The sequence below is a fragment of the Penicillium angulare genome, assembly GCF_028827245.1.
Source record: "Penicillium angulare strain IBT 27051 chromosome Unknown utg000002l_segment0_segment0, whole genome shotgun sequence".
NCBI classification, from domain to species: Eukaryota; Fungi; Ascomycota; class Eurotiomycetes; order Eurotiales; family Aspergillaceae; genus Penicillium; species Penicillium angulare.
This window is the reverse complement of record NW_026623161.1, coordinates 774,397-799,432: the sequence shown is the minus strand read 5'-3', so window position 1 is coordinate 799,432 and position 25,036 is coordinate 774,397. Positions and strand designations below refer to the sequence as shown.

Below are 25,036 nucleotides of genomic sequence, written 5' to 3'. Positions count from 1 at the left end.
TCTGCCCTGCTGTAGAAAAGAAATTGAAAATGACAACTAATAGCTCCGAACAGGGCGAGGTTTTCGGGGCACCTTACGTCGGCGCCGCTGCTCCGTCTCGTTTGTCTCCCGATCAACCAGCTTTTCGATCTTATTTCCTATGTTCTGCACTGAAGTGTTGTGAGTGACCATTGCTTCTGCCAGAGCACGCTCTGCATCTTGACCTTGTGTGAAAAGGTCGCTGTGGGCTTGCATATCGGGAATATAAGTGATGTCGTGGGTGTGAAGTAATTCATCCATAGTTTTTCCTGTGTACTTGTTGAGATCACTGATGGCCGCCTTTACTACCTCCAACTCTGTACTCATTTGCTGAAAGATACTGTGAATCTTCTCGATCTCGCTAGGACCCTCAGGGGTCTCAGTAGTCAGGGCGGGGGGGGGGGCATAGAAGCTGCATTTACTGTCATCTTTATTGAAGTGACAGCATGCACAAGCTGTCATATAGGGTACAGTAAAGATGCGAACACAAAAGGGAAGTGGACCGAGGTTCTGCTTGCATCACTCACAACCATCATCGCCGTAGCTAATAGTGCCGACCACAAAACAAACAGCAGTCTCCACCTTTTCAGAGCCTTCGTTGAGCTTTGCAATCATGCTTCTGGTGTTCCAGAGCCGCCCGTGTCGAACCATGAACTCGCGTTGCAGATCCATCTTCACCATCTTCTTCAGGGTCTCGACGCTAGGGACATCACCACGTTTCGCGTTTGTGAAGTCGAGTGATGATAAATCGCGCCCAATCGCCTGGGCGGAGTTCCTGCGCTCCAAATGGAACACCTGGAAGCACCAGGCCTGGGTTTGCCGTGCCCGAATGAGACCCATCTCGAATAGGATATCATTAGTATAGAATAATAAAAAATTGGAAGGGTAGATTGAATAAACTGTACATATGGGTGGTCATTTTGAAGAAATAAAGTGGCAGGGCTTGGTTGAGATGGGGAGCATTCGGTATACCAAAAGGTGGGAAATCGCTCCTTCCTTCTAGAACTCCATATGCAATATCCTTGCCATTGCTTGATCATTTTGTCTTATCCACATGTACACCATCTATAGACATTTTGCAGATGTCAAGAAAAGCCCTGTGGTCCATGCGGTAAGAATGAGTCGTCGATTGACTACCCATGGGCTTCTATAAGACTAATCGGGACTAGTGTTTGTTAGATCACCCAAAATGTCCGCGGTCACTTCGGAACTTGCCTTCTCTCCGGAGACCTACACTGGTCCAACCTCGATTATCGCCGAAGCAATGAGTGACACAACCCATCTTGATTGTTTCGATATGGAATTTCAAATGGATAGAATAGGATCATCACCCCAGGCTATTCGCTCGATCCTGGATCGTCTTCGGAAGGGTTCAAAATTCGTGACTATGTATGCAAGGTTCACCAATGTGCCACCAGATGTGGCGAAATTGAAATTCTCGAAGGCATGTCACCAGATGTATAACCCGGAAACAAGAGCCATGATCATCACCTTGCCAGGAAGGCCTCACGATGCTGTTGCAATGGAGTTTACGTCACAATTCATCGTTGCTACGTTTCTTTCGAATATGAAAAACACACTTTGGTCGCTGTCAAGCGCAAGAGTAGAAGGCACCCGATGCTCGAAAGAACCAGATGGATCGTGGATTCCGAAAGATCTGCCTGCAAGTCGAAACGACACCTGGCCCACTATCGTGTTAGAAGTCGGAGTCTCCGAGTCATTAAACAAGTTACGAGCGGACGCTGCTTGGTGGTTATCGAACTCCAAGGGAGACGTAAATTTGGTGATCATCATTTCCATCAACCAAGCTGTCGCCGAAGTCACCTTCGAGTCTATTGTACTCCAACAACCGCCCACTTATATGCGGAACGGTCAGCGCCAATACCGACCTCACACCCGTCAGTCAATTGTCGTATCCCGAGCGCCAAGTAGCCCTGGCCAGCCTATAAATACAGTACCAAACACCCTACCGCTAAAGATCTTGTTCGAAGAAGTTCTTTGCCGACCTCCTCAGCCACCAGAGACCGACCCCGTGATCTCTATTTCCTCCCTAGAGGAGATTGCAAGTGCTGCATGGCGTTGGCAAGGCCTTTGAGTTTATTTTGTTGTATCCCTTCTTACTGACAACCTCCATGTAATCGGGGGCTTTTCAAAGTTCTCAAGTTGGGGCTTATTTTTGAAAGAGCAAATTTGCAGGGCTATATTAGAGGGGGAAAGTAGTATAGCTAATAGTGTTTTATGCCCTGCTGGATCACTCCTGTATCCCTCCTGTACTTCCGTTGCATCACTCCTGTACCCAATGATTCTATGTATTTCTATGAATGAAAGAATTTTTTTTTATTGGCTGGGTGTATTAGCACCGGTAAGCTAAACAGAAAGATATAAAAATGCAGCAAGATGCATAAATATGTAACCGTATAAGTCAAATGATACAACATTGAACTATATAAGCAAAAGAAAAAATGGCCCCATATGCGGGGCCCAATCCTTAACTTTGTGTATATGCATATGCATATATAAAACTTCCTGACTATTATAGGAATGAAAGTAGGGGGAAAAGCGGAATCTAGCAGAGATTAGTGTTGGATAGCCTAACTACCGGAAGTAGTATGTACGAATACGATGATATTGACTATAGAAATAAGTTACGGTCCCTGCTGTCACAGCACACACAAGTGTCGGGCTGAATACAAAGCTAATAGAAGAGAGAAGATGTAAGGAATTCAAGATGCTCCGCAGCCAAGGTCACAAGTAATATTATTCGACTTAGTACAGGAATCAATCGCTGACCTTCCAAGTCCAGCGATCGATCCTCATCGTTAATATAATACATAGCAGCTAGCTAATAAATTCTATAACCAGAAGATTCCATGCTCCGCACCGTCCGCAGTGTGGCGGCCAACACAGTCATGTACGAACGGCCAGGGTTAGTTCCCGATACCGTTCCCGTTGTATACTGCGGTGTATATACCAATGTATACCGTTGCCGTTACGGGAAGATACGGGGAAAGCTACTATACATTGTCTCACATCCCTCACAATAACGCACCTAGCGAGAAGAAGTCAGTACGCAAGGGGAAGGCCACGTCAGCGGTTCAGGCATGTGCAGGATATTCAGTGGTAATATAGTGGTGTTCAGGGCATTCAGGTGAATGGGGCTGAACGGGCTGAAGAGTAGGGCGGCAAGGGCACTAAACCCAACGAATCTCAAAAAAACGGGTGAACAAAAAACATACAACAGTCAGGATTCGCATGTGGTCACCCACCATACTACTAACTGACCGGCGTGTGGCTTAAGTACGGCTGAGCGGACGGGAAGCCCTGTTCTCCACACCCTGTGGTCGTATGTGCTAGTAACTGCTATAAAGTGGATCATATTGGTCACTCGGCTTTGCGTCAAAGCACATCTACGATGTAGATGCGGTGCAATTTGAAGATAAAATTTTCAAGGTCGTTTGATCTCAAACTGAACAGTATGTCCACGGGTGTGACAGGAAGAAGAAACAGGATATAAGGGCTCTCAGCCTCAAGTTTCTGCAATCTCTGTAATCTCAGCCCAGGAGAAATATATATAATCTACTACTACATGCATAAACAATCATGAACTGACACGGTAGTGAAGCGGTGATCATATGTAGACAATCCACTTGAAGTTGGAAGATATCATGATCGATCGGGCGGATACAGAGCCACGGTGTCACCACGGAATGGTTTCCATTTAAGTGGCACCCTTGCATGCTACATGACTGAAAAATGCATCCTCAGCTCAAAAGAATCATCACCACGCTGACGAAACACCCTCAATTCCCCTTTGAATCCATTCCTCTGAGAGCCTCTCCTCACCACCGAGGCCATGCTCTCCAACCAGAGTATCAAATCTAATATTTGTGTGTGGAGCATGCTTCTTGAGATGTTCCAAGAAATATTCGCTTTGCGCAAAAGGCACTGCAGAGTCTTGTTTACCATGGAACAACCAGATGAATGGAGGCAATTTTTTGGCTTGTGGTAAAAGATCGATAGGATAGAGCTCGGGTTCACATCCGAGGAACTCAATAAACCTTCCATTTTGGACAATGCTCAACGCTAGAGGCATTCTGGTTGAGGTTGTGACTTTGTCTGGGTCCCCATCACTAGAAAAGACTGTGGTGGGTGTGATGGTTTTTAGATGATCCTCAACAATGGCTTCTGGCAGCTGGGTAGAGAGCATTAAATTCGATTAGCGTTGTCTTCTTCAATGAGGAGGTACTATAAAATATAGCTTACGTTAGGTGTACCAAAGATCGGTTTGTCGTATTTCTCACTCCAGTATCGGTCATGAAAGTGGACCATTGGGTACGCCATGATGGCAGCTCGAAAGTTCATCTCTGGGTGGCGGAGAAGGCTTTGCGCTACGCAATAACCGCCTGCACTGTCCCCATAGACAAGAATTCGGTCCAAATCAGCTTTGATGCCATGCTGAGGATAGAGGAATTGCAGAGTTGATTCGAGATTTTCGGAAACCCAAGACCAAAAACTGTCTATATCGGAGAGAATATCAAGACCCGTCGCTTCTGGAAGAAGACGGTAATCTGGGAAAATGAGGATAGCTTGTCGGGATAAAGCAAGGTCTAGAAGCCTATCGCGATAAAACAATTAGTCTCTGCCGAGGCATCATGAGCAACACATGTAAGGAGGTATTAATTAGATACCAAGGTGCGATCCAGGGTGAGTATAGACGGCTTCCCCCAACCAGCCAGCCGCCATGAAAGGTGGTGATCAACGGCCTCCTCGTAGGAATATTGGCTCCATCTGTGGCTAAAGATTTCGGAACAAGGATGGAGAGAAGAATTTTATGTTGATGTGCGACTTTGTATTGCAAATTATGAACATAGAAATCCTTGAATCTGGCTGGGTCGTGCTGTTGATCGGCCATGATATTGCTAGATTCAGGTTTTTGACAAACGAAAGTCAGACGCGGCGGGCGAGTGGGGCAAGTGGAACGAGCCTGTAGAACCTGAGATAAGCATAAACTGTGTGAAACAAGATGTCAGAGCCTCGGTGGTTATGGTATAAATATCGATGACTCGGTGATCCTCACGTATCAGTGTTGCTCAATCTCAAGACTGCAATGACTCATGGAACTCATTCGCTGTGGACTGCGGATATGACATCTCACGTGCATCTTCGGAGCACTTGAGATGTCTAGCAAAACAATCTCGGGGGTCGTACTGATTATTCCCGAGCTCCGGGCTTCGGACCAACCAATTTGATGCGGGGAAAATCTAGCGGGGCGGGAATCTAAGTGTCTGGTGTCGGTAGCAATTCAACCAAGTTGTTATAATCCACGTACATCAACATGTCACAATCTGTTCTTCTATGTGTTAAAACATTATAAGCGGAAACATTAATGAGAGAAGATGATTATGGCAAATTTAGATTATAATGTTGCCTATATATAAAATTTATCCGCATTTCTCTAATTCCGTTTTCGTACAAAAGGAGCTTCATTATAAAGAAAGCTTATCTGAAACGGATTTATGCAGAGAACACACAGTCCTCAAGTCTTAGTGTGGGTGCGGGTTGCGGCTTTCCCCGCGCGCCAAGCAGCACAAACAATACCACGATACTACCCCTAGATCTGTGCTGAGAGATCGACTACAAGGACTACCCTTCCTATCTGGGACGGCATCCGGTACGACATTACACTGGTACTCTATCACGTCAGAAATTATGGGCATTTGATATTGATCGGCACTACTTTCCCCAATTGGCGTTGTTTCGTTAAATTTATGGACTACTGGCTGTTTTGTTCTGGGCGAGGACTTGAATAAGAAATGTTTGAACCTAGCCACAAAAGCGACATGCCTGAAATCCCTAGAATTGATATGAAGAATGTAATTCCGAGTCTTGATTGTGTATCTGCCTGCCATACGGGACTGGAATGTTCTCCCGTAGAATGAGACTCGCCCTTTCCCTGGATGTATCCAAATGCAAAAGAAAACATAGAGTAATGAACCGCGCTTCCCGTCCAATACTAGTCCTTCTCAACGCTTAGACCTTCCGATACTTACATCTTCGGTTAAACAATATTTACTTTCCCATCCAATAGTCTTTGTCAACGCTCAGACCTTTCGATATATCATCGGTGAATTAATATCCGAGCATGCACCTTAAAGACGGAAGCATACTCAGAAGCGTTCATCTCCGGCTCTCAGATCGGTTACAAGAGCCCCCGCTCTCGTTTGTCTATAAATGAGCAAAGGGAAGGCCAGCAGACAAAAAAGCTGGACCAAGTGTTCTGGATGCGCCATCATGGGAATCAACTTGTGTACTCTAGGAGTTCTGCTTAGCTTCGGTTTGAGCTGCCAGGCTCAGAACATCACCAGTGACTCTTACTTTTATGGACAGTCTCCGCCGGTATATCCCTCACGTACGTAACTTCTTCCATTTTTAGGACCAAGTGTGTCTACTGACATCACCTAGCGGACGGGGCTGGAACTGGAAACTGGGCTTCTGCCTACGTAAAGGCCAAAGAGTTTGTGGGAAAACTCACCCAAGAGGAAAAAGTGAATCTTACTGCCGGATCTTCCGTCAGTAACGGTTGCTCGGGGAATATTGCCGCTATTGAGCGTCTCGATTTCCCCGGATTTTGTGTGTCAGATGCCGGTAATGGCTTGGTATGTATTGCCGACACCAATGCGCGTCCTGCATCAGTCTAACCCGAAATAGAGAGGAACCGACTATGTCAGCAGTTGGCCTAGTGGTATCCATGTTGGAGCTAGCTGGAATAGAGACCTGGCTAAGCAGCGCGGGGTACACATGGGTGCGGAGTTTCGCCGAAAGGGTGTCAATCTTTTACTTGGACCTGTGGTAGGCCCACTAGGCCGTATCTCCGAGGGCGGGCGCAACTGGGAGGGATTCTCCGATGATCCTTATCTCACTGGCTCACTTGTTTATGAGACCATCGGAGGTGTACAATCCTCAGGTGTTGGAACATCCACCAAGGTACCTATTATACCAACCTCTGGATGAAATTTAGTGAGCTTAGCTAACAAGAGTAGCATTACATTGGCAATGAACAGGAGACAAACCGAAACCCAGGAGAAAATGCGCAAGGAGAGTACACGGAAGCTGTCTCTTCGAATATCGATGACAAGACTATGCATGAACTGTATCTTTGGCCATTCCAAGATGCTGTGCTCGCTGGTAGTGCCTCTATCATGTGCTCCTACCAGCGGATCAACAACAGCTATGGCTGTCAAAACAGCAAGACTCTCAACGGACTTCTTAAGACTGAGCTTGGTTTCCAGGGTAAGTAGACCTTTTCATGTTGTAAACCTCAAGCAAAGACTAAGCAGGTACAGGCTACGTTGTAACCGATTGGGGAGCGCAGCATGCTGGTATCGCCGCTGCTAATGCGGGTCTGGATATGATCATGCCTGACACTACGTTGTGGGGGGATAACCTAACAATTGCCATCACAAATGGAACTATGGAGGCTTCTCGGCTTGATGATATGGCAACCAGGTAGGAGTAACCGGTAAACGAGTGCCATATCTTTACTGACCAGAAGCCTAGAATCATCGCAACGTGGTACCAACTGAAGCAAGATTCGGGAATTCCACACCCCGGGATCGGAATGCCAACAGATATCACAGCTCCTCACCAGAAGGTAATCGGCAAATCAGCAGACTCCAAGGATGTCCTTCTCCAAGGCGCAGTCGAGGGACACGTTCTTGTAAAGAATACGAAGAGCGCCCTCCCCTTGAAATCTCCAAGCCTCATCTCTGTATTTGGTTACGACGCGCAAGCTCCTGCTTATCTGGAAGTCGCTATACCCTACCCAGAGGGAAGCCCGTCCTTCATCAACAATACCCTCTACGTTGGTGGAGGCTCGGGCGCCAATTCAGCCGCATACATCGATGCTCCAATTGACGCGATCCAGCGTCAAGCATACGAAGACAATACCTCCGTGATGTGGGACTTTAGTTCTCAAGATCCCGACGTAGACGCCACATCCGATGCCTGTCTCGTCTTCGTTAATGACTTCTCAACAGAAGGCGAGGATCGACCAGGCCTTACTGACGAATACAGCGACACACTAATTACCAATGTGGCAAGCAAATGTTCCAACACAATGGTCATAATCCACAATGCTGGCATTCGTGTTGTTGAAGACTGGATTGAGAATGAAAACATCACAGCTGTGATTTTCGCTCATCTCCCCGGCCAAGATAGCGGACGCGCTTTGACTGATATTCTCTACGGCCGCGCTAATCCATCCGGTCGACTTCCATACACGGTCGCCAAGAAATCCAGTGACTATGGAGCTATCCTGTCTCCCTCTGAGCCCGAGGGTAAATATTGGCTTTTCCCTCAATCTGACTTTTCGGAGGGCCAGTTCATCGACTACCGTGCTTTTGATGAGAAAAACATAGAGCCGCGCTTTGAATTCGGGTACGGGCTTTCGTATAGTAGCTTCTCGTATTCTGGTCTTCAAGTCCAGAAAGCGACCGGTGTGTCTACCACGCAGCATCCTCCTTCGGCTAAGATTGCTGAAGGTGGGAATCCGCATCTGTGGGATGAGCTTGTTATTGTGAAGGCAACTGTTAAGAACACGGGTGCTGTTGATGGTTATGAGGTTGCGCAGCTGTATGTTGGTATTCCAAATGGACCTGTTCGTCAACTTCGTGGCTTTGGGAAGATTTATGTCGGTGCTGGCAAGAGTGAGACTGTTTCATTTTCTCTGACCAGACGTGATCTGAGTAGCTGGGATGTTGAGGCTCAGCAGTGGGCCTTGCAGAGTGGGGAGTACAAGGTCTTTGTTGGTAGCTCGAGCCGGAACTTGCCGTTACACAATCAATTCACTTTCTAGGCTGCAGGCAAGCGGCCATTGAAGTGAGATTTGAAATATCTTTGCTTCAATATTAGACAGTCACGATACGTAGTTGTAGAGGACGCGTTGACATTGGGACAGTAGGACTCGTATGAATGAGAGCTCCAATAAAAGGGAAGAGGAAGAAGAAGAAGAAGAAGAAGAAGAAGGGGAATAATTTCAGCCACTTAGTGACAAATTAAGGTTTTTTTAAATAAGGTTCTGCGTAAGCTGTTCTGACCCGGAAACAAAAGAACTTTGAAGTGAAACGAAGTGCGCAATGGCGGTGCTGATCGGGAAGAAAGGATGGATGATGGAGTTGATGCCTCTGGCACCAATGTCATCCGGGTCACTACATCTTTCACTCCGCAGATAGTTGCTTCATGCATCGTCATAATCACTCCAGTGCCCATACCACCTTCGAGCACCGACCAAAACTAGACCAAACTAGTGAGCAAAGTTCTCGCCGATACAGGGAGCGTGACTGTCCAGCAAATGGTTGATGTAGGAGAATCCGTCAAGTCAGCACGTGCGGCGCGCAAAGAAGCAAGAGAGCGGCGAGAGAAGAAACGGGTAACATGTGAACCCAAATGCGAGACGATATAACCACAGCGGATGACAGAGCTTCTCATGAACAAGACGCCATGGGCCCTACTACAGTATGCAGAGAAGCCCCTATATCCTCATTTCCCTTGCATCATATAACCCACCTCAAAGCTCTCTCCAGCACATACGACCACAGGGTGTGGAGAACAGGGCTTCCCGTCCGCTCAGCCGTACTTAAGCCACACGCCGGTCAGTTAGTAGTATGGTGGGTGACCACATGCGAATCCTGACTGTTGTATGTATTTGTTTTTTCTTGTTTTGGATTCTGAGACCTGCTCTCGCTGCTTTACTCTTTAGCCCCTTGACCTGAACGCCCTGAAGGCCCTCTATTCTTCACCCGAATGCCCTGAATACCCCTGAAGCGCTGACGTGGTCACTCAACCAGACTTTCCCTCCCTCATTTCCGGCCCCGCGTCCCGTCGCATCTTTCCTTTTGCTGACACGGAAAATAGATTTACTGTGGCTATTACAACCGTGTTGTCTGGTCTTGGTTATCTCTTTTTTAAGGACGCAGTGAAGATTCTGACCAAAGAAGATGCGGAAACAAATGGCTCGCTCCTATGGAAATAACCAGAGTTGAGGGGCTTTCCCGTAGCCAAACGCAGGGTACTTGACCCATTAAAAGTGAATTGAACTGGCGACCTTACAATGAGATAAGGTAACTGAGGCTGCAGGACTGGGAAATAGGCCGATAGTAACCATGAAAAATCCAGAAGTCACCATTACTTGAACGAAGTTCGGACTCTTGAACCTAGATCTTAGTGGTGAGTGCGAAAGTCACCATGATATCTACGAGGTCACGCAATCATGTTAAGCTTCATGTACTCATGATACTCAGAGAGTCTAATGTAAAGTTTGTGATGGATGAAGAGAGTTGCTAGACATGGAAGCATGGTAATAGGGGGAACACGGAGGGCCAAGGTGAGAGACAGCTCTACTCGCCCTCGGCGGACGCCTTGAGCTAGGACGGCGCTCAGTTATATAGGCTGGTAGTGAGCCCTTCCAAGGTTGGGAAAACCGTAATTTGCATTGATTGCATTGGATCTTATTTTACTTGGGATAGGGCAACCCTCGTTAAGCACGCTACTGCCTCTATGTGCTGTGCCTTCCTACTTAGGAACGGACCTATACGGCGAACTCATCCACGGAGCTCGATCCTTTAGGATCTTGTTCCGTGTTGCCTGTGTGTCTTCTTGCTACTGGATTCATGCTCCTCTTAAGCCAAAATGGACACCGACTACAGAATTGGAATCGAGATGGAGATGTTGCTGACGCCCTTCAAAGAAGACTACGACGAATCCGGGGGCCTCTTCGAGTTCGCAGACCATATAGTCGCGTAGTGCAATACCAGCAGCAACACGCCTCGACTATGCAACGCCGTTTACAACGCCGGCGAAGATGAAGACAAAGTCTCTACTTCAGCTCCATACGCCGAATGGTCTGTCACAAACGATGTGACAATTCGCCCTTATAGTGATGGACAGCGTAAGCCTCCCCATGCCTCCTTCTTCTGCTAGCGGACAGCTAATGATGGCTAGGGCCCCTGGAATCAGTGTCTCCAGTATTCAACTACAGTGAGCAAAGCTCATGGCACAGAGATGTTGCACAAGTGTTCGCAACCATAGAACGCAAGTATTCCATCGAATGCAACCAGTCATGTGGTCTCCATGTCCACATTTCACCTCCGGCGAACAATCCTGTCTGGAGTATTAAAACGCTGAAGTCGATATGTCGATGTATATTTCACTTTGAGGGTGCCATTGAGGCCCTTGTTCCAGAACATCGGCGGGGCAACATGTGGGCTATGAACAATCGCTGTGGAAACTCGATGCTCAGGGGGAAGAGCATTAGGGCTTGTTGCGCTCTTGTGGACAAGTGCAATAGCGCTGCAGAAATCGCCGATTTGATGAATGATGACGGCCGGAGGTTCTTCTCCTGGAACTTCACAAATCTATACAAGGGAAGAAAAGCAACCATCGAGTTTCGCCAGGCCCCCGGAGCAACCGAGCCAAAAGGTTGTACCCCATGGGTTGAATTCGTTGCCTCCTTCGTTCATGCATCGAAGATGACCTCGTCTCACCATGGCCTCATTCAATATGCTCGAACTGTCCAGGGTCTACATCAATTCATCACGCGCACCGATCTCCCTGGCTCTAGGCGCGGTCTCCTTGAAATGCTGTTCCAAGGAAAGAGGGGATACATAGTCCCACGGGCTCTTCGCGATTTGACAATAGAAGAAGAACTTCTTCAACAAACCAAAGAGAGGGAGAAAAATGAGAAGAACTTGGTTATGGAAAAGCTGGAATACTTGATTTCAGCATTCAACCTTGTTGAGTCCTAGGCTTGCTTCTATAAGTGCATCCCAAATTCGACACCTTATTGTTCTAATCCTTCCTTGAACCTAACGTTTCCATTGACTACAATCATATTGATGGACATTGCAAATATTTCATGTAGTGGATGGCAGTAGCATCGAAGTACAAGGCTCGCACAAGGCCAGGGTAGAAGTTTTGGTCGTCTTCCCTTCTATTATGTTCCCCTCGGCTGCTGTTTCTGTGACCATATCTCAAGATCATAATTTCCTTCATGTAGTTCCTTGGGATCCCCATTCCATATGAAGAGATTACCCTCAACCGACTCCTCCTCGCCACCATTCTCTCCAGGAAAGTCGATCATGCAAGGCTTGACGCGATACTTGCTAGTCTCGTAGGCGCTTAGTCTTTCGAGTTCTTCCTGCGACTGGACTTCATATGCCAGGCCATCAACCGGGTGAAGCGGCGGTCCACAAAGTAAGGCAGGATATGGTCCCCACATCTTGACATGGTATCCTACCACCCTAGCTGGTCGCATGCTAGGGGGCTCCGGTAGTTGTAGAATTCTTGCAAGTGTTGATTGGTCCATTAGAGTCCCATAGAAGAAACAGTATTGTTTTTGAAAAGGCCCATATGGCCAGCAAGATTCTGGTGAGTATGAGGGGCCTTCTGGACGCTGGCTTGAGGTATGATTCTCCGAAGCACCTTTCGAGGCAAGGTGTCGCATGAATTTGCGAAGCATGAGCGATGGCCGCTCCTTGATCATCATGGCGGTATGCGAGCTTTGTTGCAAGTCAGTTATAAGTATGATCATAAGTCTGGGTGCAGCCTTATGTTGTAACAAGTGAGTAGAGGCACGTTGTATCGATCAAAATCTGTTCCACGCGTTGGTGTAGATGAAAGTAGTGGTAACCATGATGCCATTTTGGCTCGACACACCGCAGAAGCCTTTAATCACGTGCAAACCCTCCATGAACCTCATCAAAAAGAATTCTATATAGACACAGTATTCATTTTATACCAAAACACCACTTTATTAGACCAAAACTCCTATTTATTTACATGGCCGAATGGTATGTCCAATAACGCCACATCCAGAGCATTTGCTTGCCTTTTTCGGCTTTTTTGAAGCTATCGCGGCCGTGGATGCGGCCGCAGCTGTATTGATCTGATTCTCTCGCCGCTTAGGTGCCCTCGATACCAAGTTTCGCGGCTCGTACAACGGCAGCTCACTAGCTGAGCTTAAATCAACTATCCAAAAGGGATGAATGGCTGATAGGGGAATGGCTTGATTGGCATCTAGCCACTCTTTGATCCGATGCGTATACGGAAGCCCCATTGTTTTGGTAAACGCGGAACTGCATAGCGAGAGAGGTGCCTCGGGGGTGTATCGGGTAGCTATATCCATCTGATTTTTAATTTGTTTGAGTGCAAAATGTGATATTTTGCGTGTGATTTGGCTGAATAAAGTTGCATGTTTGATGGTAAATACGAGACTATTTATCCTGTCTTTTTTAGGCTCATTTTCTATGTTTTGAAGCTAATTATTTATGCCACGACAAATTCGGGACTAAAGGGTCAAAATATCACATTTTTGCGTCTTAATATAACGTTTTATAAAGGTATGGGAGCCTTTAACCTGTGATTTTGCTGTATGGCCTAAATAAAGATATTTATTTGTCCAATATCGGATAAATCTGTATTAATATGGAATTAGCCATGTTTTTTCAATATAATTGATGATATTGGGGTATCCAGTGTGAAGGGCTGAAGTAAGACTTAAATTCAATCTAACTAAGCCAACATGCTGTTTACAAAAAGCTTAAAGAAGAGAAAGTTTCTATGTCTGTGCTTCCATATCAATATGCCAAGGTCTCGTGACACACGTGACCGACATCGGGCATTGGCCCGTGACATCTATATAAGCAAGATCTTTGTTCTAGCAGCCACTACTAACTGATCAAAAAGAAGCAATGTGTGCTGTAGTCAGCTTCGGTCCATAGTAGGATCTCTATTGGATTTCATTATTATTATACTCTTCAGAGTCCGCGATATTTCGTACAAAATTTAACATTGGAACATACTTGGTAGACATTATGATTTGATGGGAAATTCAGAGAAGATAGAGAAAAGAGAACAAAACTCACAGAATTCGGGGGATGGCGGTTAAAAAAGAGAAAATCCACCTTCTGCTGTACAGGCTGAATATTCAGGTGGGTGAATATCTGCCCGGACTGCCCTGAAGAGGCCTGAATAGGGCGGCGAGCCGCCTACGCCAGATTGGTGGACGCTAGGTGACCACCACCTTAGATATGACTGTTGTATGTTTTATCTTTTTGTTGTCCGCATTTTTGATTCTCTGACAGACTGAGACGGTTACAAACATACTCGCTAGTATCCCATGCCGCCTTCTATAATTGGAAAAATCTAGATTATCAATTCTGCCGTATCTTCCACCACAGCACCTGTGGGTCCTACGAAGGGGCGCCAGGCCTTCGATTTTGAAACTAAAATATAAAAAAAAGTTTTTGGATTGATTTAGAAATCTATAGCTTGAAATACTAACACTTGGCGTAGAATTCATGTTCTGCTGGTCAAGGGGTTGTCATAACCAAGTGTGAAAACGTATATAAATCATTGACATGTATGCCATTAGTATTGCTCCTCGAACACAAGAGACTGATCCTCCTCTTTAACCACCACTTCAGTTTTTTTGGAAATAGACTGCAGATCATCCATATGGCGCACCTGTGCAATCTCATGTTCAGGACTCGCTTCCAATCAACCCACTATTAGGGGTAAGATGGATGATTTCCAAAGCACAGATTGACCACGACTGACGATCATGAGAACGGACAAAAGCAGAATCGAAAAAGCGATTAATGCCACCGGAAGAGCAATCCATGGCCAGCGAACATGGACGTAAGTCTCGGTTTGAAAAGCTTTACCGGGTACACGACTGGCTCCGGTACTTGAAATTGAACGCATATTGTCCGTCATGCTGGTGGCCATGGAAAGAAACGACTCGGTGATGTTGTTGCTGTTGTAGAGAATGGGACCTAATCGTACACCTGTTTCCCCTCCGCTACTTGTGCGCTTGTGGTATTGAAAATGCTCATAGTATGGAGCAGGCTGTTCCAGGTATATGAATCAATGCTGTAGCTTGCATCAATTGAAAAAGTCGTCCGTGTATCCTTGGGGACCAGCTGAGTCGTCCAATGAAACTTATAGGGGTCTTTGGAGTCAGTGTCTGACTCCTTGAAAGCTGAAGGGGACGGTCCGTGCCTGAGAAATGGCTCTGTATATATTCTCTTTCGCACAGGGACATTGAATACTCAGTCATCGGAGGCTTCCGTTCAGGGACGGTAATATTTTCAGGGGTGTAAAGAGTCCTTTCTTTGTATTTGGCCATGAAAATGGAACCGATTGTTGTAGGATCTTTCCTTGCGACGGAACTGAAGTATATGCGGGAAACCTCAAGTTGTGAGTCCTTGGAACCCCATGATGTAACGCCAATTCCCGGAGTAAGAACGAGTCCACTTGGAGACATGTAAGAGCAATTGGCGTGAACAGACCGAAAGGTGTCAGATGAGTTGATAGAAAGAGTCATAAGATTGCTGGTCTCGTTGAACGAAAATGGCCTGCAGATCTGGGTTGCTGCTTCTGTCACATCTTCACAGGAGGAGCATATCCCCAGAGTGGAAAAGTCGGGATATTCACAATGAGAAGAGGGACATATCGGCTCAAGGGGCGTGTTGACTTGGGCCAGACCAGTCAATATCGCGGTTTGAAGCGTAGGATCCAGTATAGACACGGTCTCTCCCTCGTAAACAATATTCAAGGTAGATTCATAGTCCTCGAGTCTTTGGATATAAGCAGTCATATTATGCATTTCCACGTCTCTGGATGGAAAAGAGAGGACCTGCTGAGCAAATGGATTCAGAGTAACTGAAAGAATCATCAAAGCTGCGCCCACAATGGCTAATAGTGATCTGGTTTTCCAGAACACAAACAGTGAGTCCAAGGACCACGGCTCGCATCATCTAGCACTTGAAAATTATATAGCGGCTTTGGAGTTTTTCGTCGATTCTGATTCCATTATAACTGGCCCAGGCAGGATGATACTGGAACAAGCATGCAAGCTTTCGTAAAAGCAGAGATCACGGACACAACAGCGTTTGGCGAAATGATGTATTGCCAGTGGGCATACGTCATGCCATTCACATAGTGCAAAAAGATTAACAAAAGAATGATGCCCACGGCGCTGAGAACGCCTCCCCCAATCTCCCAAGTCCAGGACCCTGCCCAGTCATAATGCCGGGGTGTCTGGATTTTTTCTTGCAGAGATTCTGGTGTTAAGGCCTTTCTATTCCCTCCCCGGCTATCACGTGTGTTGATTGGGGATATTTGGACATGGCTTGGCTGTAAATTGGGGGTCTCTTTCTGTGGTTGATGAGGCTCATGCGTGCTGGATGGGGATACGTCGACATGGCCTGGTTGCCCTAGATTAGGGTTTTCTTGTTCTGGTTGATAAGACTCATGATTTCTAGGATTAAGTGAATCACTGTATTGTAAAGATTGATCATGAGTCATGGTATTATGTTGAGGTAAAATATGTAGTCAAAACATACATGTAGCCTCGAAAGATAATGAGGAGAGAAAAGAAGTTGGGGCGGAGAGAGGAAAGTGACATTTAGAGCTGGAGATTGACTCGGGGGCTGTGTAGATCTGCAGGGTCCCGGAGAAACTTGAATAATTTGAGACAAAGCCTCGTTCAGCCTTGTTCAGCCCCATTAGTATTTAATGGAAGCGGCAATAGGTGTTAAAAGAACGGTCGCTGGTGGTATCGTGCTGTCTACATGGTCAAGAGGCGCGGCACTTTGAAAGGGCGTCAAGGGTCGTTTTCGCCTCCAAACCTTCAGCGCCTCTTTTTCTTTTGCATAGATAAGACACTGGCCACCTCAAGAGGCGGGGGCCGTGAGCCATATTCAATCTTATCTCCCTAACATGTGGGGCGGGGGCAGCGCACGGCGCGTGCGCTCGAGGTAGGACCATCGTGACCGGGAGTCGAGGACGTAGGAGCTCCAAAGCGCACCATAGTTCTCGCACGAAGGCACATGGAGGTGCTTTGCCTTGGGAATTGGCTTTGGACGTATTTGGTCAGTCTATTGCATAGTCCTAAAAGTGGCACCAGTGTGCAGGATGCAGGGTCCCTCTCTTCGTGTTCTCCATGAATTACATAATGCCATTAGCGCCCGCCCCAGTCTATCTCAGCTTCTCATCGTTGATTGAACAGTGTCTACAGGGGCTTGGACTAGAATAGTAAGCGGCAACAAACATGTATTATCTCGGTCAACATGACTCTCGTTGTTTGCACACATGCACGCAGCCCTTCTTCCATTTCTACAAAGTTAGAGACTTGGTCATTCTGGCAATTTCGAATCTGTTGGCAAAGTATTGGATCATATAAAAACTCTTGTGATGGCCGCCATTTGATGCCGCATAGTCACTGACAGAGAGCCGGCGAAACTCTTTCATCAAGAAGTAGCCTTGACTGTTTTCCTCATAGCTTGAATAAGTCCTAATTCCTTGAGAGTCTCAAGCTCCAGCGTATTTTGGTCATTTTTGGTAAAGGCCTCCGGGGCTTCCACACCCGTCTTCCGAATCCAACCTTGGCGGAGATCTGGAGATTCTTCCACCTGTTCCCTCTGAACCCACTTTTTCTGAAACCGAACGCCAACATTCCGTGCCATAGATCGCTTTCTGGATTCATCAATTATCCTGAGTGCTTTGAGGAGTTTTGTATGGCATTCCGCTGGAGGCAAAAGATGGGAAGTCAGGCTTTTGTACAGATTACACCAATCGAAGTACAAATTCGAGGAGCTCAGAGCACCAACTTTCACGCCATATCCATAGGCAAATGGAAACGTGCTAGCCATCTCCCAGTCGATAATGCCCGATAATGCCCGCCACGTCGTATTTCCCAGAAGAGGTATTTCTCACAACAATGTTACGTGGCTCAACATCATTATGGCAGAGAACAACATTGTGTAGAAACTCGTCGAGCTCAAGCTGGGATAGCTCAATCCGCCCTATATTTTCATTTTCAGACTGGAGTGAAATCCCATCCTTTAGTTCCAATAACTTGCAAGGAGAGGGTCTTCCATCCAGGATAAGCCCATAGAGAAACTTGTGAAAATCTGAGAAATACCTAAGCGCTGGGCCACCGATCGCTAGTTTGCTGGCCTTGAGAGAGTTGTCTGTGTCTGTAACGAAAGGGGTTGCGGCAAGTTCTTTGGCCAGAGTGTCTGAATCTAACCTTTGAAGCTTTTCCACCACGTTGGCAACTTAAGCTACTAACTCTCGCTGGTGGGTCTCATCGATGGTATTCCAAAATTCCTCGACTTTTTGAGTTTCGAATGATTCTAGTCAACTGGGGGAAATACTTGCCACTCGAATTATGATACTCGAGTGATTCAATATGCATTCGGGGTTTGTCTTCGATGAATAATTTAAACGTGTACAGTTGGTTGCTAGAGAATTTTCTAGAATAAAAATGCGCGTAGTGTCGGTCCTTTGAGCTTTTTCGTATGATACTAAGAAAATACATGGACAGTCATTCTAGCGCTGAAAAGCAGAACCTCTTCTGTAAATGAGGTTGCTGCCAAGCACTAATGTCAATTTGAACCTTCTCAGAGGCCAAGTTGAAACTACCATGTACTACTACTGGTAGTATTAAGATAGTACATCATGAAAAGTAGCAACTTGGAACTGCGTACTCTATTCGAACATGTTAGCTACAAGTTTACTAGCCGAGCCTCAGCTGCAAACCTTAAGGGTCGGTGAAGCATTACAGTTGGATTGTCCGCCAATCATATAGGGGCTGCACTCCTCGGGGCGTTCTACCCCCAGTAGTGTGAAAGATCTAGCTGACGTGGTTCAGTAGCCGAAATCTTTTGGCCCCTTGGCCAAAGTTTTTTTTTCCAAGTCGCATCAATAGGCCCTGCAGCCAGCCCGATCATGTACTATTGAAACATATTTGATACGTATTATAACGCGGTAAGGCCAATAAAGTACCCCAAAAACCGCTGATTTGTACCACAATTACAGTACAGAAGTGGGTTTCTCGAGTGTTCAAAAAGCCAACCAGACTGGGTACATTGAAGAGACTGATAGTAATGGTCACTCACTATTCTGAATAGTGATGAATGCGCACTATGTAATTCGTTGCGATTTCACCTACATAGACTGACCTGCTTCTCGTTATGTTGATCCACTATTGGAGCTACTAAAAGAGATGAAAGCAAACCACAGCACTTGATATATTCTGTGCTAGCGGTCATAGAATTGGCCATTGCCATGGCGTACTATAAGCCCTTCTACGTCATTGTACAGAAGCTGCTTTTTCACGAACGAATAGGTTCATAGAGTAGGGCGATAGCGAACCGTATGAGAAAGTGGGTAAATGTTTGTTTAAGGGGACGGACGCTACTTGTTTATGCGGCATAGCGGCCCAGATTCCGTACCTTTATGGAAGTGATCGCTTAGAACTAAACCGAATGTGTTTTGGACCCACTGGAGCTGAAAAAACAGACCCTATTAACAGAAACAACCTGGGTCCTGAGCGTCGATAGATCAGCTGTACCTTATATCGTCACGATGCACAGACAGTAGCTTAAGGCGCCCAGTTTAATTCATGAATGCCCAGGCCCAAGGTATTGGTTCACTTGTGTGTGAAGTACTTTGAGGCTCCTTGCTTCCTCCTTCTGTTTCAAGGCCAGAATAATTGCACCACCCCAAAAATTATATTTGCAGGATCATTTTCGTCCAAAATGAGGTACTTGAGCCTCTTTCTTGTGTCTTGCTTGATACAGTGGGTACATAGCAAAACTGTTAATTTCGATGTCACTTTAACTTGGGAAGATTGGTTTGATGGGCCTGGTCAACCCAGAAAAATGATTTTCGCCAATGGCCAGTTTCCAGGACCAGAACTTCGGCTCAACCAGGGCGACAATGTCGAATTCCACGTGAAAAATGGAATGAAGAACGCGACAACCGTCCATTTTCATGGTGAGGCCCTCAACCACAAAGTCGATTTGAGTTATTACTGACTTCGTACCACTAGGAATCCACCAGCAGGGTACACCATGGTCGGACGGAGTTCCCGGACTATCGCAGAAGCTTATTCCCCCGGGCGGGACCTTTCTCTATAAGTGGATAGCCACACAATATGGTGCCTATTTCTACCACGCTCATACTCGAGGCCAGATTGACGATGGTCTCTACGGTTCGATCCATATCCAGGCTTCTCCAACTGTCGAGAGGCCTTTTCACCTCATCACGAACAATACCAGAGAGCGAATGTTGATTGAAGGGGCAGAGAAGCATACCAAGCCTATCCTGCTTTCAGATTGGCGCCAACTGACGTCCGAGGAGACATGGAGCGCAGAAGAGGCCACGCATTTAGACGCATATTGTGTCAACGCTCTGTTGATCAACGGCAAGGGATCGATCAAGTGCTTGAGTCAGCAGACGCTCAATCAATACACCACGGCTGCGCAGAAAGGCGTTCTTGGCGGAGGGAATCTCACCGATACTGGATGTGTCCCTCCAGTCGAGGCGATGGAAGGGGATTTTACTCATAACTTCAGTGCGCTCGTACCGACAATGTTCCATAGTTGCCATTCTCACCAGGGCCCGACCGAAGCATTCAGAGTCGACCCGCGCGACTGCTACGTGAGCTATGATCTTATTAGCACCGCTGGTACAAACACCATGATGTTCTCGATTGATGAACACAAGGCTTTTGTATATGCTGTTGACGGACGGTATATCGAGCCTCTTCAAGTCGACGCCATGTCGCTTGCTAATGGCTACCGCTTTTCTGTTTTTCTTAAGCTCGACCGTCCCCCCGGTGACTATACAATCCGCCTATCTACTGTCGGCCTTAATCAGATCCTGAATACCACAGCCACACTGTCATATGAAACAAACCATACCTCTCCAAGACATATGGAAAAGGGCCAATCAACACCTTCTATCGACATAGTTGGATCGAATACTACTGCAAACACTGTTTTCCTCGACGATTCAGCCATTGTTCCTTTCCCTGTCGAGGCACCATCCCTAGATGTTGCGCAAACTCATATACTGAGAGTTGGTCACCGCGACACATCCTACCGTTGGATGTTAGGTAATTCGAGCTTTCCATTGACCTTGGAAAATGCTCGGCCTCTGCTTTTCTACCCCAATAGCTCATTCGGGCATAGTGATATGACCATTCGAACTCAGAACAACACTTGGGTGGATCTCATCTTTGATGTATTTGAGGCAATCCAGCCGCCCCACCCAATTCATAAACACTCTAATAAGTTCTACGTCATTGGTCAAGGAGAAGGTGCTTGGAATTATACCTCGGTGGCAGAGGCGATGGAATACATCCCAGAAAGCTTCAATCTGAAAACACCACAGCTGAGAGACACATATATTACCCCTGCTGCTGCAACCGGGCCTACTTGGTTGGCTGTGCGATATCATGTGGAGAATCCTGGAGCATTCTTACTTCACTGTCATATCCAAGTTCACCTGAGTGGTGGAATGGCACTCGGTATATTAGATGGCATTGATACATGGCCGGAGATCCCGGAAGACTACCAAATCGCTCATTGAGATGCTCAGTCAACGTCCGATTTTAGAATATGATTAGCATAATTTTTACCCTTGTATAAGAAGGGTGTAGATGTGAATACCTGAAGTTGGTTTTTGTATGAAGGTAGCCTCCCATAACCTGAGTACGATTATGCTCGACTGTAATCATGATGCTATAAGCTGTGCACACGTGGTCACTGCGGGCGTGGAGTGACGTAAATGTATACATATCATAAGATTATACTAGCATCGCGATAAATGACAGTGGACTGGTATGTACGCTGCACCGGTAGTTGTGTATTTTTAACTACCTAGGGTAAGCCAACTTCTATCACCCGCACATATAGGCTGAATCTTGATAGTTCGTGGCATGATACCATAGGACTCTGTTCGTTCGATAACCACTGTTGTTTTCTTCTTGAATCTGAGGCCATATACGTTTATTGTTTTGATTTGAAACCCTTTCGTTTCCCCAATAAGACTTGTGACTATGACCAACTGTAGTTTACATGATGGCGATTCAGGTATCTGATGGAAACGGCAATGTGGAGATAGAGGCTTAAATAGCTCAATCAACTGATTAACAGGCCAAGCAGAAGATCAGAAAGACAGGTGAAAACTAAAGCAATTTACCTTTCTATTGTGATATCAAGCATTATGGCTTTGATGTGGCTTGGAACAAGCAAAAAGTGTGGTAGCCCCACAGTTAGATCCCGCGGTGATCAGCACGCTGAACTAATATGATCCCATAATAATGATCTTGCAGATCTGCTGACTACCACCATCCTCCTCAGGTGATACGTTTCTCGTTCATGATACTTGAGAACTACTTGATGGTTAAAAGCCGAAAGATCTGCACGGGAATTCCTGAAGGATTTGTCCGCTGTCATCATACGATGGTACTTACTGCGGCGCTTTTAATCCGAATCGGGCGTACTGAGACACTCTGGAAATATTAGGAAAACAAATCAGAAGAACTCGAATTGATTTAAAGAGCAGCCATTCTCATTCTGCTCTTTGCCGGTTTAACTCCGGGATAAATTAGGGAAAGTTCCGAATCTCAGATACGCTTTACCCCGCCCCCGCAGTAAGCCCGCCTGATCAGAGAAGTACGCTCAGATGCCCAAGTGACATCACTGAACATTTGAAGTTTTCGGATTTGCACCCCACCAGTAAAAATATGGATATGTCGCTACTTTTTGGTGCACACTGTTAAAGCTTGCAAGGTGGCCGAGCGTATCGATGGCCCAATAATTCTTTCATAAACGATGTAACTTCGGCTAAAACTAGCTTGGACAATGAACGCATTCCCTATAGAGCTGAGAACTGAGGACTCTAAAATCTGGATATAGCGCGAAAGTCATACATATCCCTTGGGGGCTACCCTCAGAGAAAGACCGCAGAATCTAAGTCTTGATATCTATAACAACTCTTGCCGTAGGCCGAATATTTGTAGTCGTGCTGAAATTGGCTTCCAATATTCTCTAGCTTAATCAGGGAAGTTCCTACCCAGGTAAGAAAGAAGTAAGATATTTTAATTTGGCGCACTGGACCACTTTTAGTGAGAGTGGCTGAAATTTGGGCCATAATCTAGCCCAATAAAGCCTAGTCATACGTCTCACCATAGCCCGCCAGTGGGCGTCAAGATTGAGGATAGTTTCTTCATGTAAAAATTGGTAGCTAATTCAATATACCTCAGATCCTTTCTTTTGCTTCCTTTTCTCCCTGATTTTCTGCTTTTGACTTCCTGGTTTTCTCATGAAAGAGTATCTTTGTTTTCGCCCAACTACTAGTACATCACTATCTACTAGTTGAAGTATCCAAAAATCTATAACGAATAGTATCTACGCGACCCCGATATTCCGTCTACCATAAGTCATGCAAGGATTCAATGTTTCCGCGATGTCCGCGAACGGGCCGCTCTAAACCTTTGAGAATGCTACCCTCCCTGTAAAAATCAATTATACTTGATTTCAAAAAGTATATAAGACGATGCTATTTGATTGAGAGATGCCCACTACCCCGCAACATCAGGTCTATTAAACCATCGCCTTAGCTCGAATCAGAGAGCATTCAGATACTTTCGAATCATTTTTGTCCATCTCTTCAAAAAAGAAATACTTTTTGGAATCATGATGCCCATGATGCCCTCTTTCAGGCTTACTATATCACTCGTCGCCATGGGATCCCTAGTCACAGCCGGTCCATGTGATATCTACGCCTCTGGTGATACGCCTTGCGTTGCAGGCCACAGCACCACTCGCGCTCTGTATGATGCTTACAGTGGTCCACTCTACCAAGTCTCGCGGGCTTCTGACGGCACCACAGCTGATATTTCACCCGTGTCTGCTGGTTCAGTAGCCGATGCCGCTGCCCAAGACAGCTTCTGTGATGGAACGACCTGCAACATTACTATAATTTACGACCAGACTGGCAATACCAACCACCTTACTCAAGCTCCTGCAGGAGGTGCAGCAGGTGGACCAGACAACCTAGCTGACGCAACTGGAGCCCCTGTCACGCTCAACGGACAGAAGGCTTACGGTGTCCAGATCCAGCCAGGTATGGGATACCGCTGTGATACCGCTGTGGGCACAGCCACCGGTGATGAAGCAGAGGGTATGTATGCCGTTCTTGATGGAACAGATTACAACGGTGCATGCTGCTTTGACTACGGTAATGCTGAGACAAACAATGACGACAATGGTGATGCCCATATGGAGGCGATCTACTTTGGACTTGGTACTGGATATGGCACCGGCACCGGAAGTGGTCCCTGGATCTTAGCTGACCTTGAGAATGGTCTATCTGCCGGAGACAATTTTGATGTGACATCAACCAACCCGTCAATTTCCTTTCGTTTTGTCACGGCTATCGTCAAAGGGCAGCCAAGCCAATTTTCACTCCGTGGTGGCGATGCTACATCTGGCTCACTAGGAACATACTGGAGCGGAGACTACCCGACTGGTTACAGCCCAATGAAGAAAGAAGGAGCCATTATTCTGGGTATTGGCGGTGACAACAGCAACGGTGCCCAGGGTACATTCTATGAAGGTGTTATGACTTCAGGTTATCCATCGGATGATACCGAGAATTCGGTACAGGCCAACATTGTAGCCGCCAAATACGCCACCAGCTCTTAAACCATCGACAAAGATCGCTGGAGCAGTGGAATACAATATTTTCACTATAACAGAAGAGTTTGTTCCTTGAATATGCTGGTTTATTTCAGTACTTCCTGTGTCTTATCTGTGTAGAGTGATGGTTGAGTAGAGTCTGGTGCGAATTAAATACCTCATGCTAGTTTTCATTGCAATCAACAATACAAATTATTGATAGGGCAAAACCTATTTCTCCTACATTCTTTTGCACATGATAGCTGTCAGCTCTCTTTATGTACATATACTTCGCTTGGGTCTCTTCAAGTTTGTAATGGAATAGATCTTCAGAAAGAAATGTCATCACAAGCACTATTAATGCTTTAGATAACGCAAAATAAACTCACAGATCAAGATGGGCTTCCCTGAGTAACTATTAGATCTTACCAAAACACTCATATAACTCGTTTTCTGAGCATTTCGAATTCCATATGAATCAA

General features: G+C 46.2%; 11 protein-coding genes across 11 annotated transcripts; 5 read left to right on the top strand and 6 right to left on the bottom strand.

Annotated features, from left to right (window-relative positions):
• Positions 1-36: 36 nt before the first annotated feature.
• Positions 37-858, bottom strand: N7478_001761 (uncharacterized protein; the record flags this gene model as incomplete). Its single annotated transcript, XM_056917975.1, has 2 exons — positions 37-446; positions 546-858. The coding sequence occupies 2 exons, from the start codon at positions 856-858 to the stop codon at positions 37-39; spliced, it is 723 nt and encodes a 240-aa protein (XP_056783586.1).
• Positions 859-1,207: 349 nt separating this feature from the next.
• Positions 1,208-2,113, top strand: N7478_001760 (uncharacterized protein; the record flags this gene model as incomplete). Its single annotated transcript, XM_056917974.1, has 1 exon — positions 1,208-2,113. The coding sequence occupies one exon, from the start codon at positions 1,208-1,210 to the stop codon at positions 2,111-2,113; it is 906 nt and encodes a 301-aa protein (XP_056783585.1).
• A 954-nt stretch (positions 2,114-3,067) lies between these two features.
• Positions 3,068-3,394, bottom strand: N7478_001759 (uncharacterized protein; the record flags this gene model as incomplete). Its single annotated transcript, XM_079040910.1, has 2 exons — positions 3,068-3,224; positions 3,297-3,394. The coding sequence occupies 2 exons, from the start codon at positions 3,392-3,394 to the stop codon at positions 3,068-3,070; spliced, it is 255 nt and encodes an 84-aa protein (XP_078897035.1).
• Positions 3,395-3,796: 402 nt separating this feature from the next.
• Positions 3,797-4,930, bottom strand: N7478_001758 (alpha/beta hydrolase; the record flags this gene model as incomplete). Its single annotated transcript, XM_056917973.1, has 3 exons — positions 3,797-4,210; positions 4,282-4,633; positions 4,707-4,930. The coding sequence occupies 3 exons, from the start codon at positions 4,928-4,930 to the stop codon at positions 3,797-3,799; spliced, it is 990 nt and encodes a 329-aa protein (XP_056783584.1).
• Positions 4,931-6,309: 1,379 nt separating this feature from the next.
• N7478_001757 (beta-glucosidase) lies at positions 6,310-8,872 on the top strand (the record flags this gene model as incomplete). The annotated part of the gene is made up of 6 exons (XM_056917972.1): positions 6,310-6,427; positions 6,481-6,674; positions 6,727-7,002; positions 7,059-7,308; positions 7,362-7,524; positions 7,576-8,872. The coding sequence occupies 6 exons, from the start codon at positions 6,310-6,312 to the stop codon at positions 8,870-8,872; spliced, it is 2,298 nt and encodes a 765-aa protein (XP_056783583.1).
• A 1,832-nt stretch (positions 8,873-10,704) lies between these two features.
• On the top strand, positions 10,705-11,819 carry N7478_001756 (amidoligase enzyme-domain-containing protein; the record flags this gene model as incomplete). Its single annotated transcript, XM_056917971.1, has 3 exons — positions 10,705-10,793; positions 10,833-10,963; positions 11,017-11,819. 3 exons carry the CDS (start codon positions 10,705-10,707, stop codon positions 11,817-11,819), a joined length of 1,023 nt encoding a protein of 340 aa, XP_056783582.1.
• Positions 11,820-12,007: 188 nt separating this feature from the next.
• Positions 12,008-12,559, bottom strand: N7478_001755 (gamma-glutamylcyclotransferase family protein; the record flags this gene model as incomplete). The annotated part of the gene is made up of 1 exon (XM_056917970.1): positions 12,008-12,559. One exon carries the CDS (start codon positions 12,557-12,559, stop codon positions 12,008-12,010), a length of 552 nt encoding a protein of 183 aa, XP_056783581.1.
• A 2,346-nt stretch (positions 12,560-14,905) lies between these two features.
• On the bottom strand, positions 14,906-15,673 carry N7478_001754 (uncharacterized protein; the record flags this gene model as incomplete). The annotated part of the gene is made up of 1 exon (XM_056917969.1): positions 14,906-15,673. The coding sequence occupies one exon, from the start codon at positions 15,671-15,673 to the stop codon at positions 14,906-14,908; it is 768 nt and encodes a 255-aa protein (XP_056783580.1).
• A 1,654-nt stretch (positions 15,674-17,327) lies between these two features.
• On the bottom strand, positions 17,328-17,729 carry N7478_001753 (uncharacterized protein; the record flags this gene model as incomplete). The annotated part of the gene is made up of 1 exon (XM_056917968.1): positions 17,328-17,729. The coding sequence occupies one exon, from the start codon at positions 17,727-17,729 to the stop codon at positions 17,328-17,330; it is 402 nt and encodes a 133-aa protein (XP_056783579.1).
• A 1,761-nt stretch (positions 17,730-19,490) lies between these two features.
• On the top strand, positions 19,491-21,459 carry N7478_001752 (laccase TilA; the record flags this gene model as incomplete). The annotated part of the gene is made up of 2 exons (XM_056917967.1): positions 19,491-19,860; positions 19,916-21,459. 2 exons carry the CDS (start codon positions 19,491-19,493, stop codon positions 21,457-21,459), a joined length of 1,914 nt encoding a protein of 637 aa, XP_056783578.1.
• A 2,159-nt stretch (positions 21,460-23,618) lies between these two features.
• On the top strand, positions 23,619-24,581 carry N7478_001751 (alpha-L-arabinofuranosidase B domain protein; the record flags this gene model as incomplete). Its single annotated transcript, XM_056917966.1, has 1 exon — positions 23,619-24,581. The coding sequence occupies one exon, from the start codon at positions 23,619-23,621 to the stop codon at positions 24,579-24,581; it is 963 nt and encodes a 320-aa protein (XP_056783577.1).
• Positions 24,582-25,036: the final 455 nt, after the last annotated feature.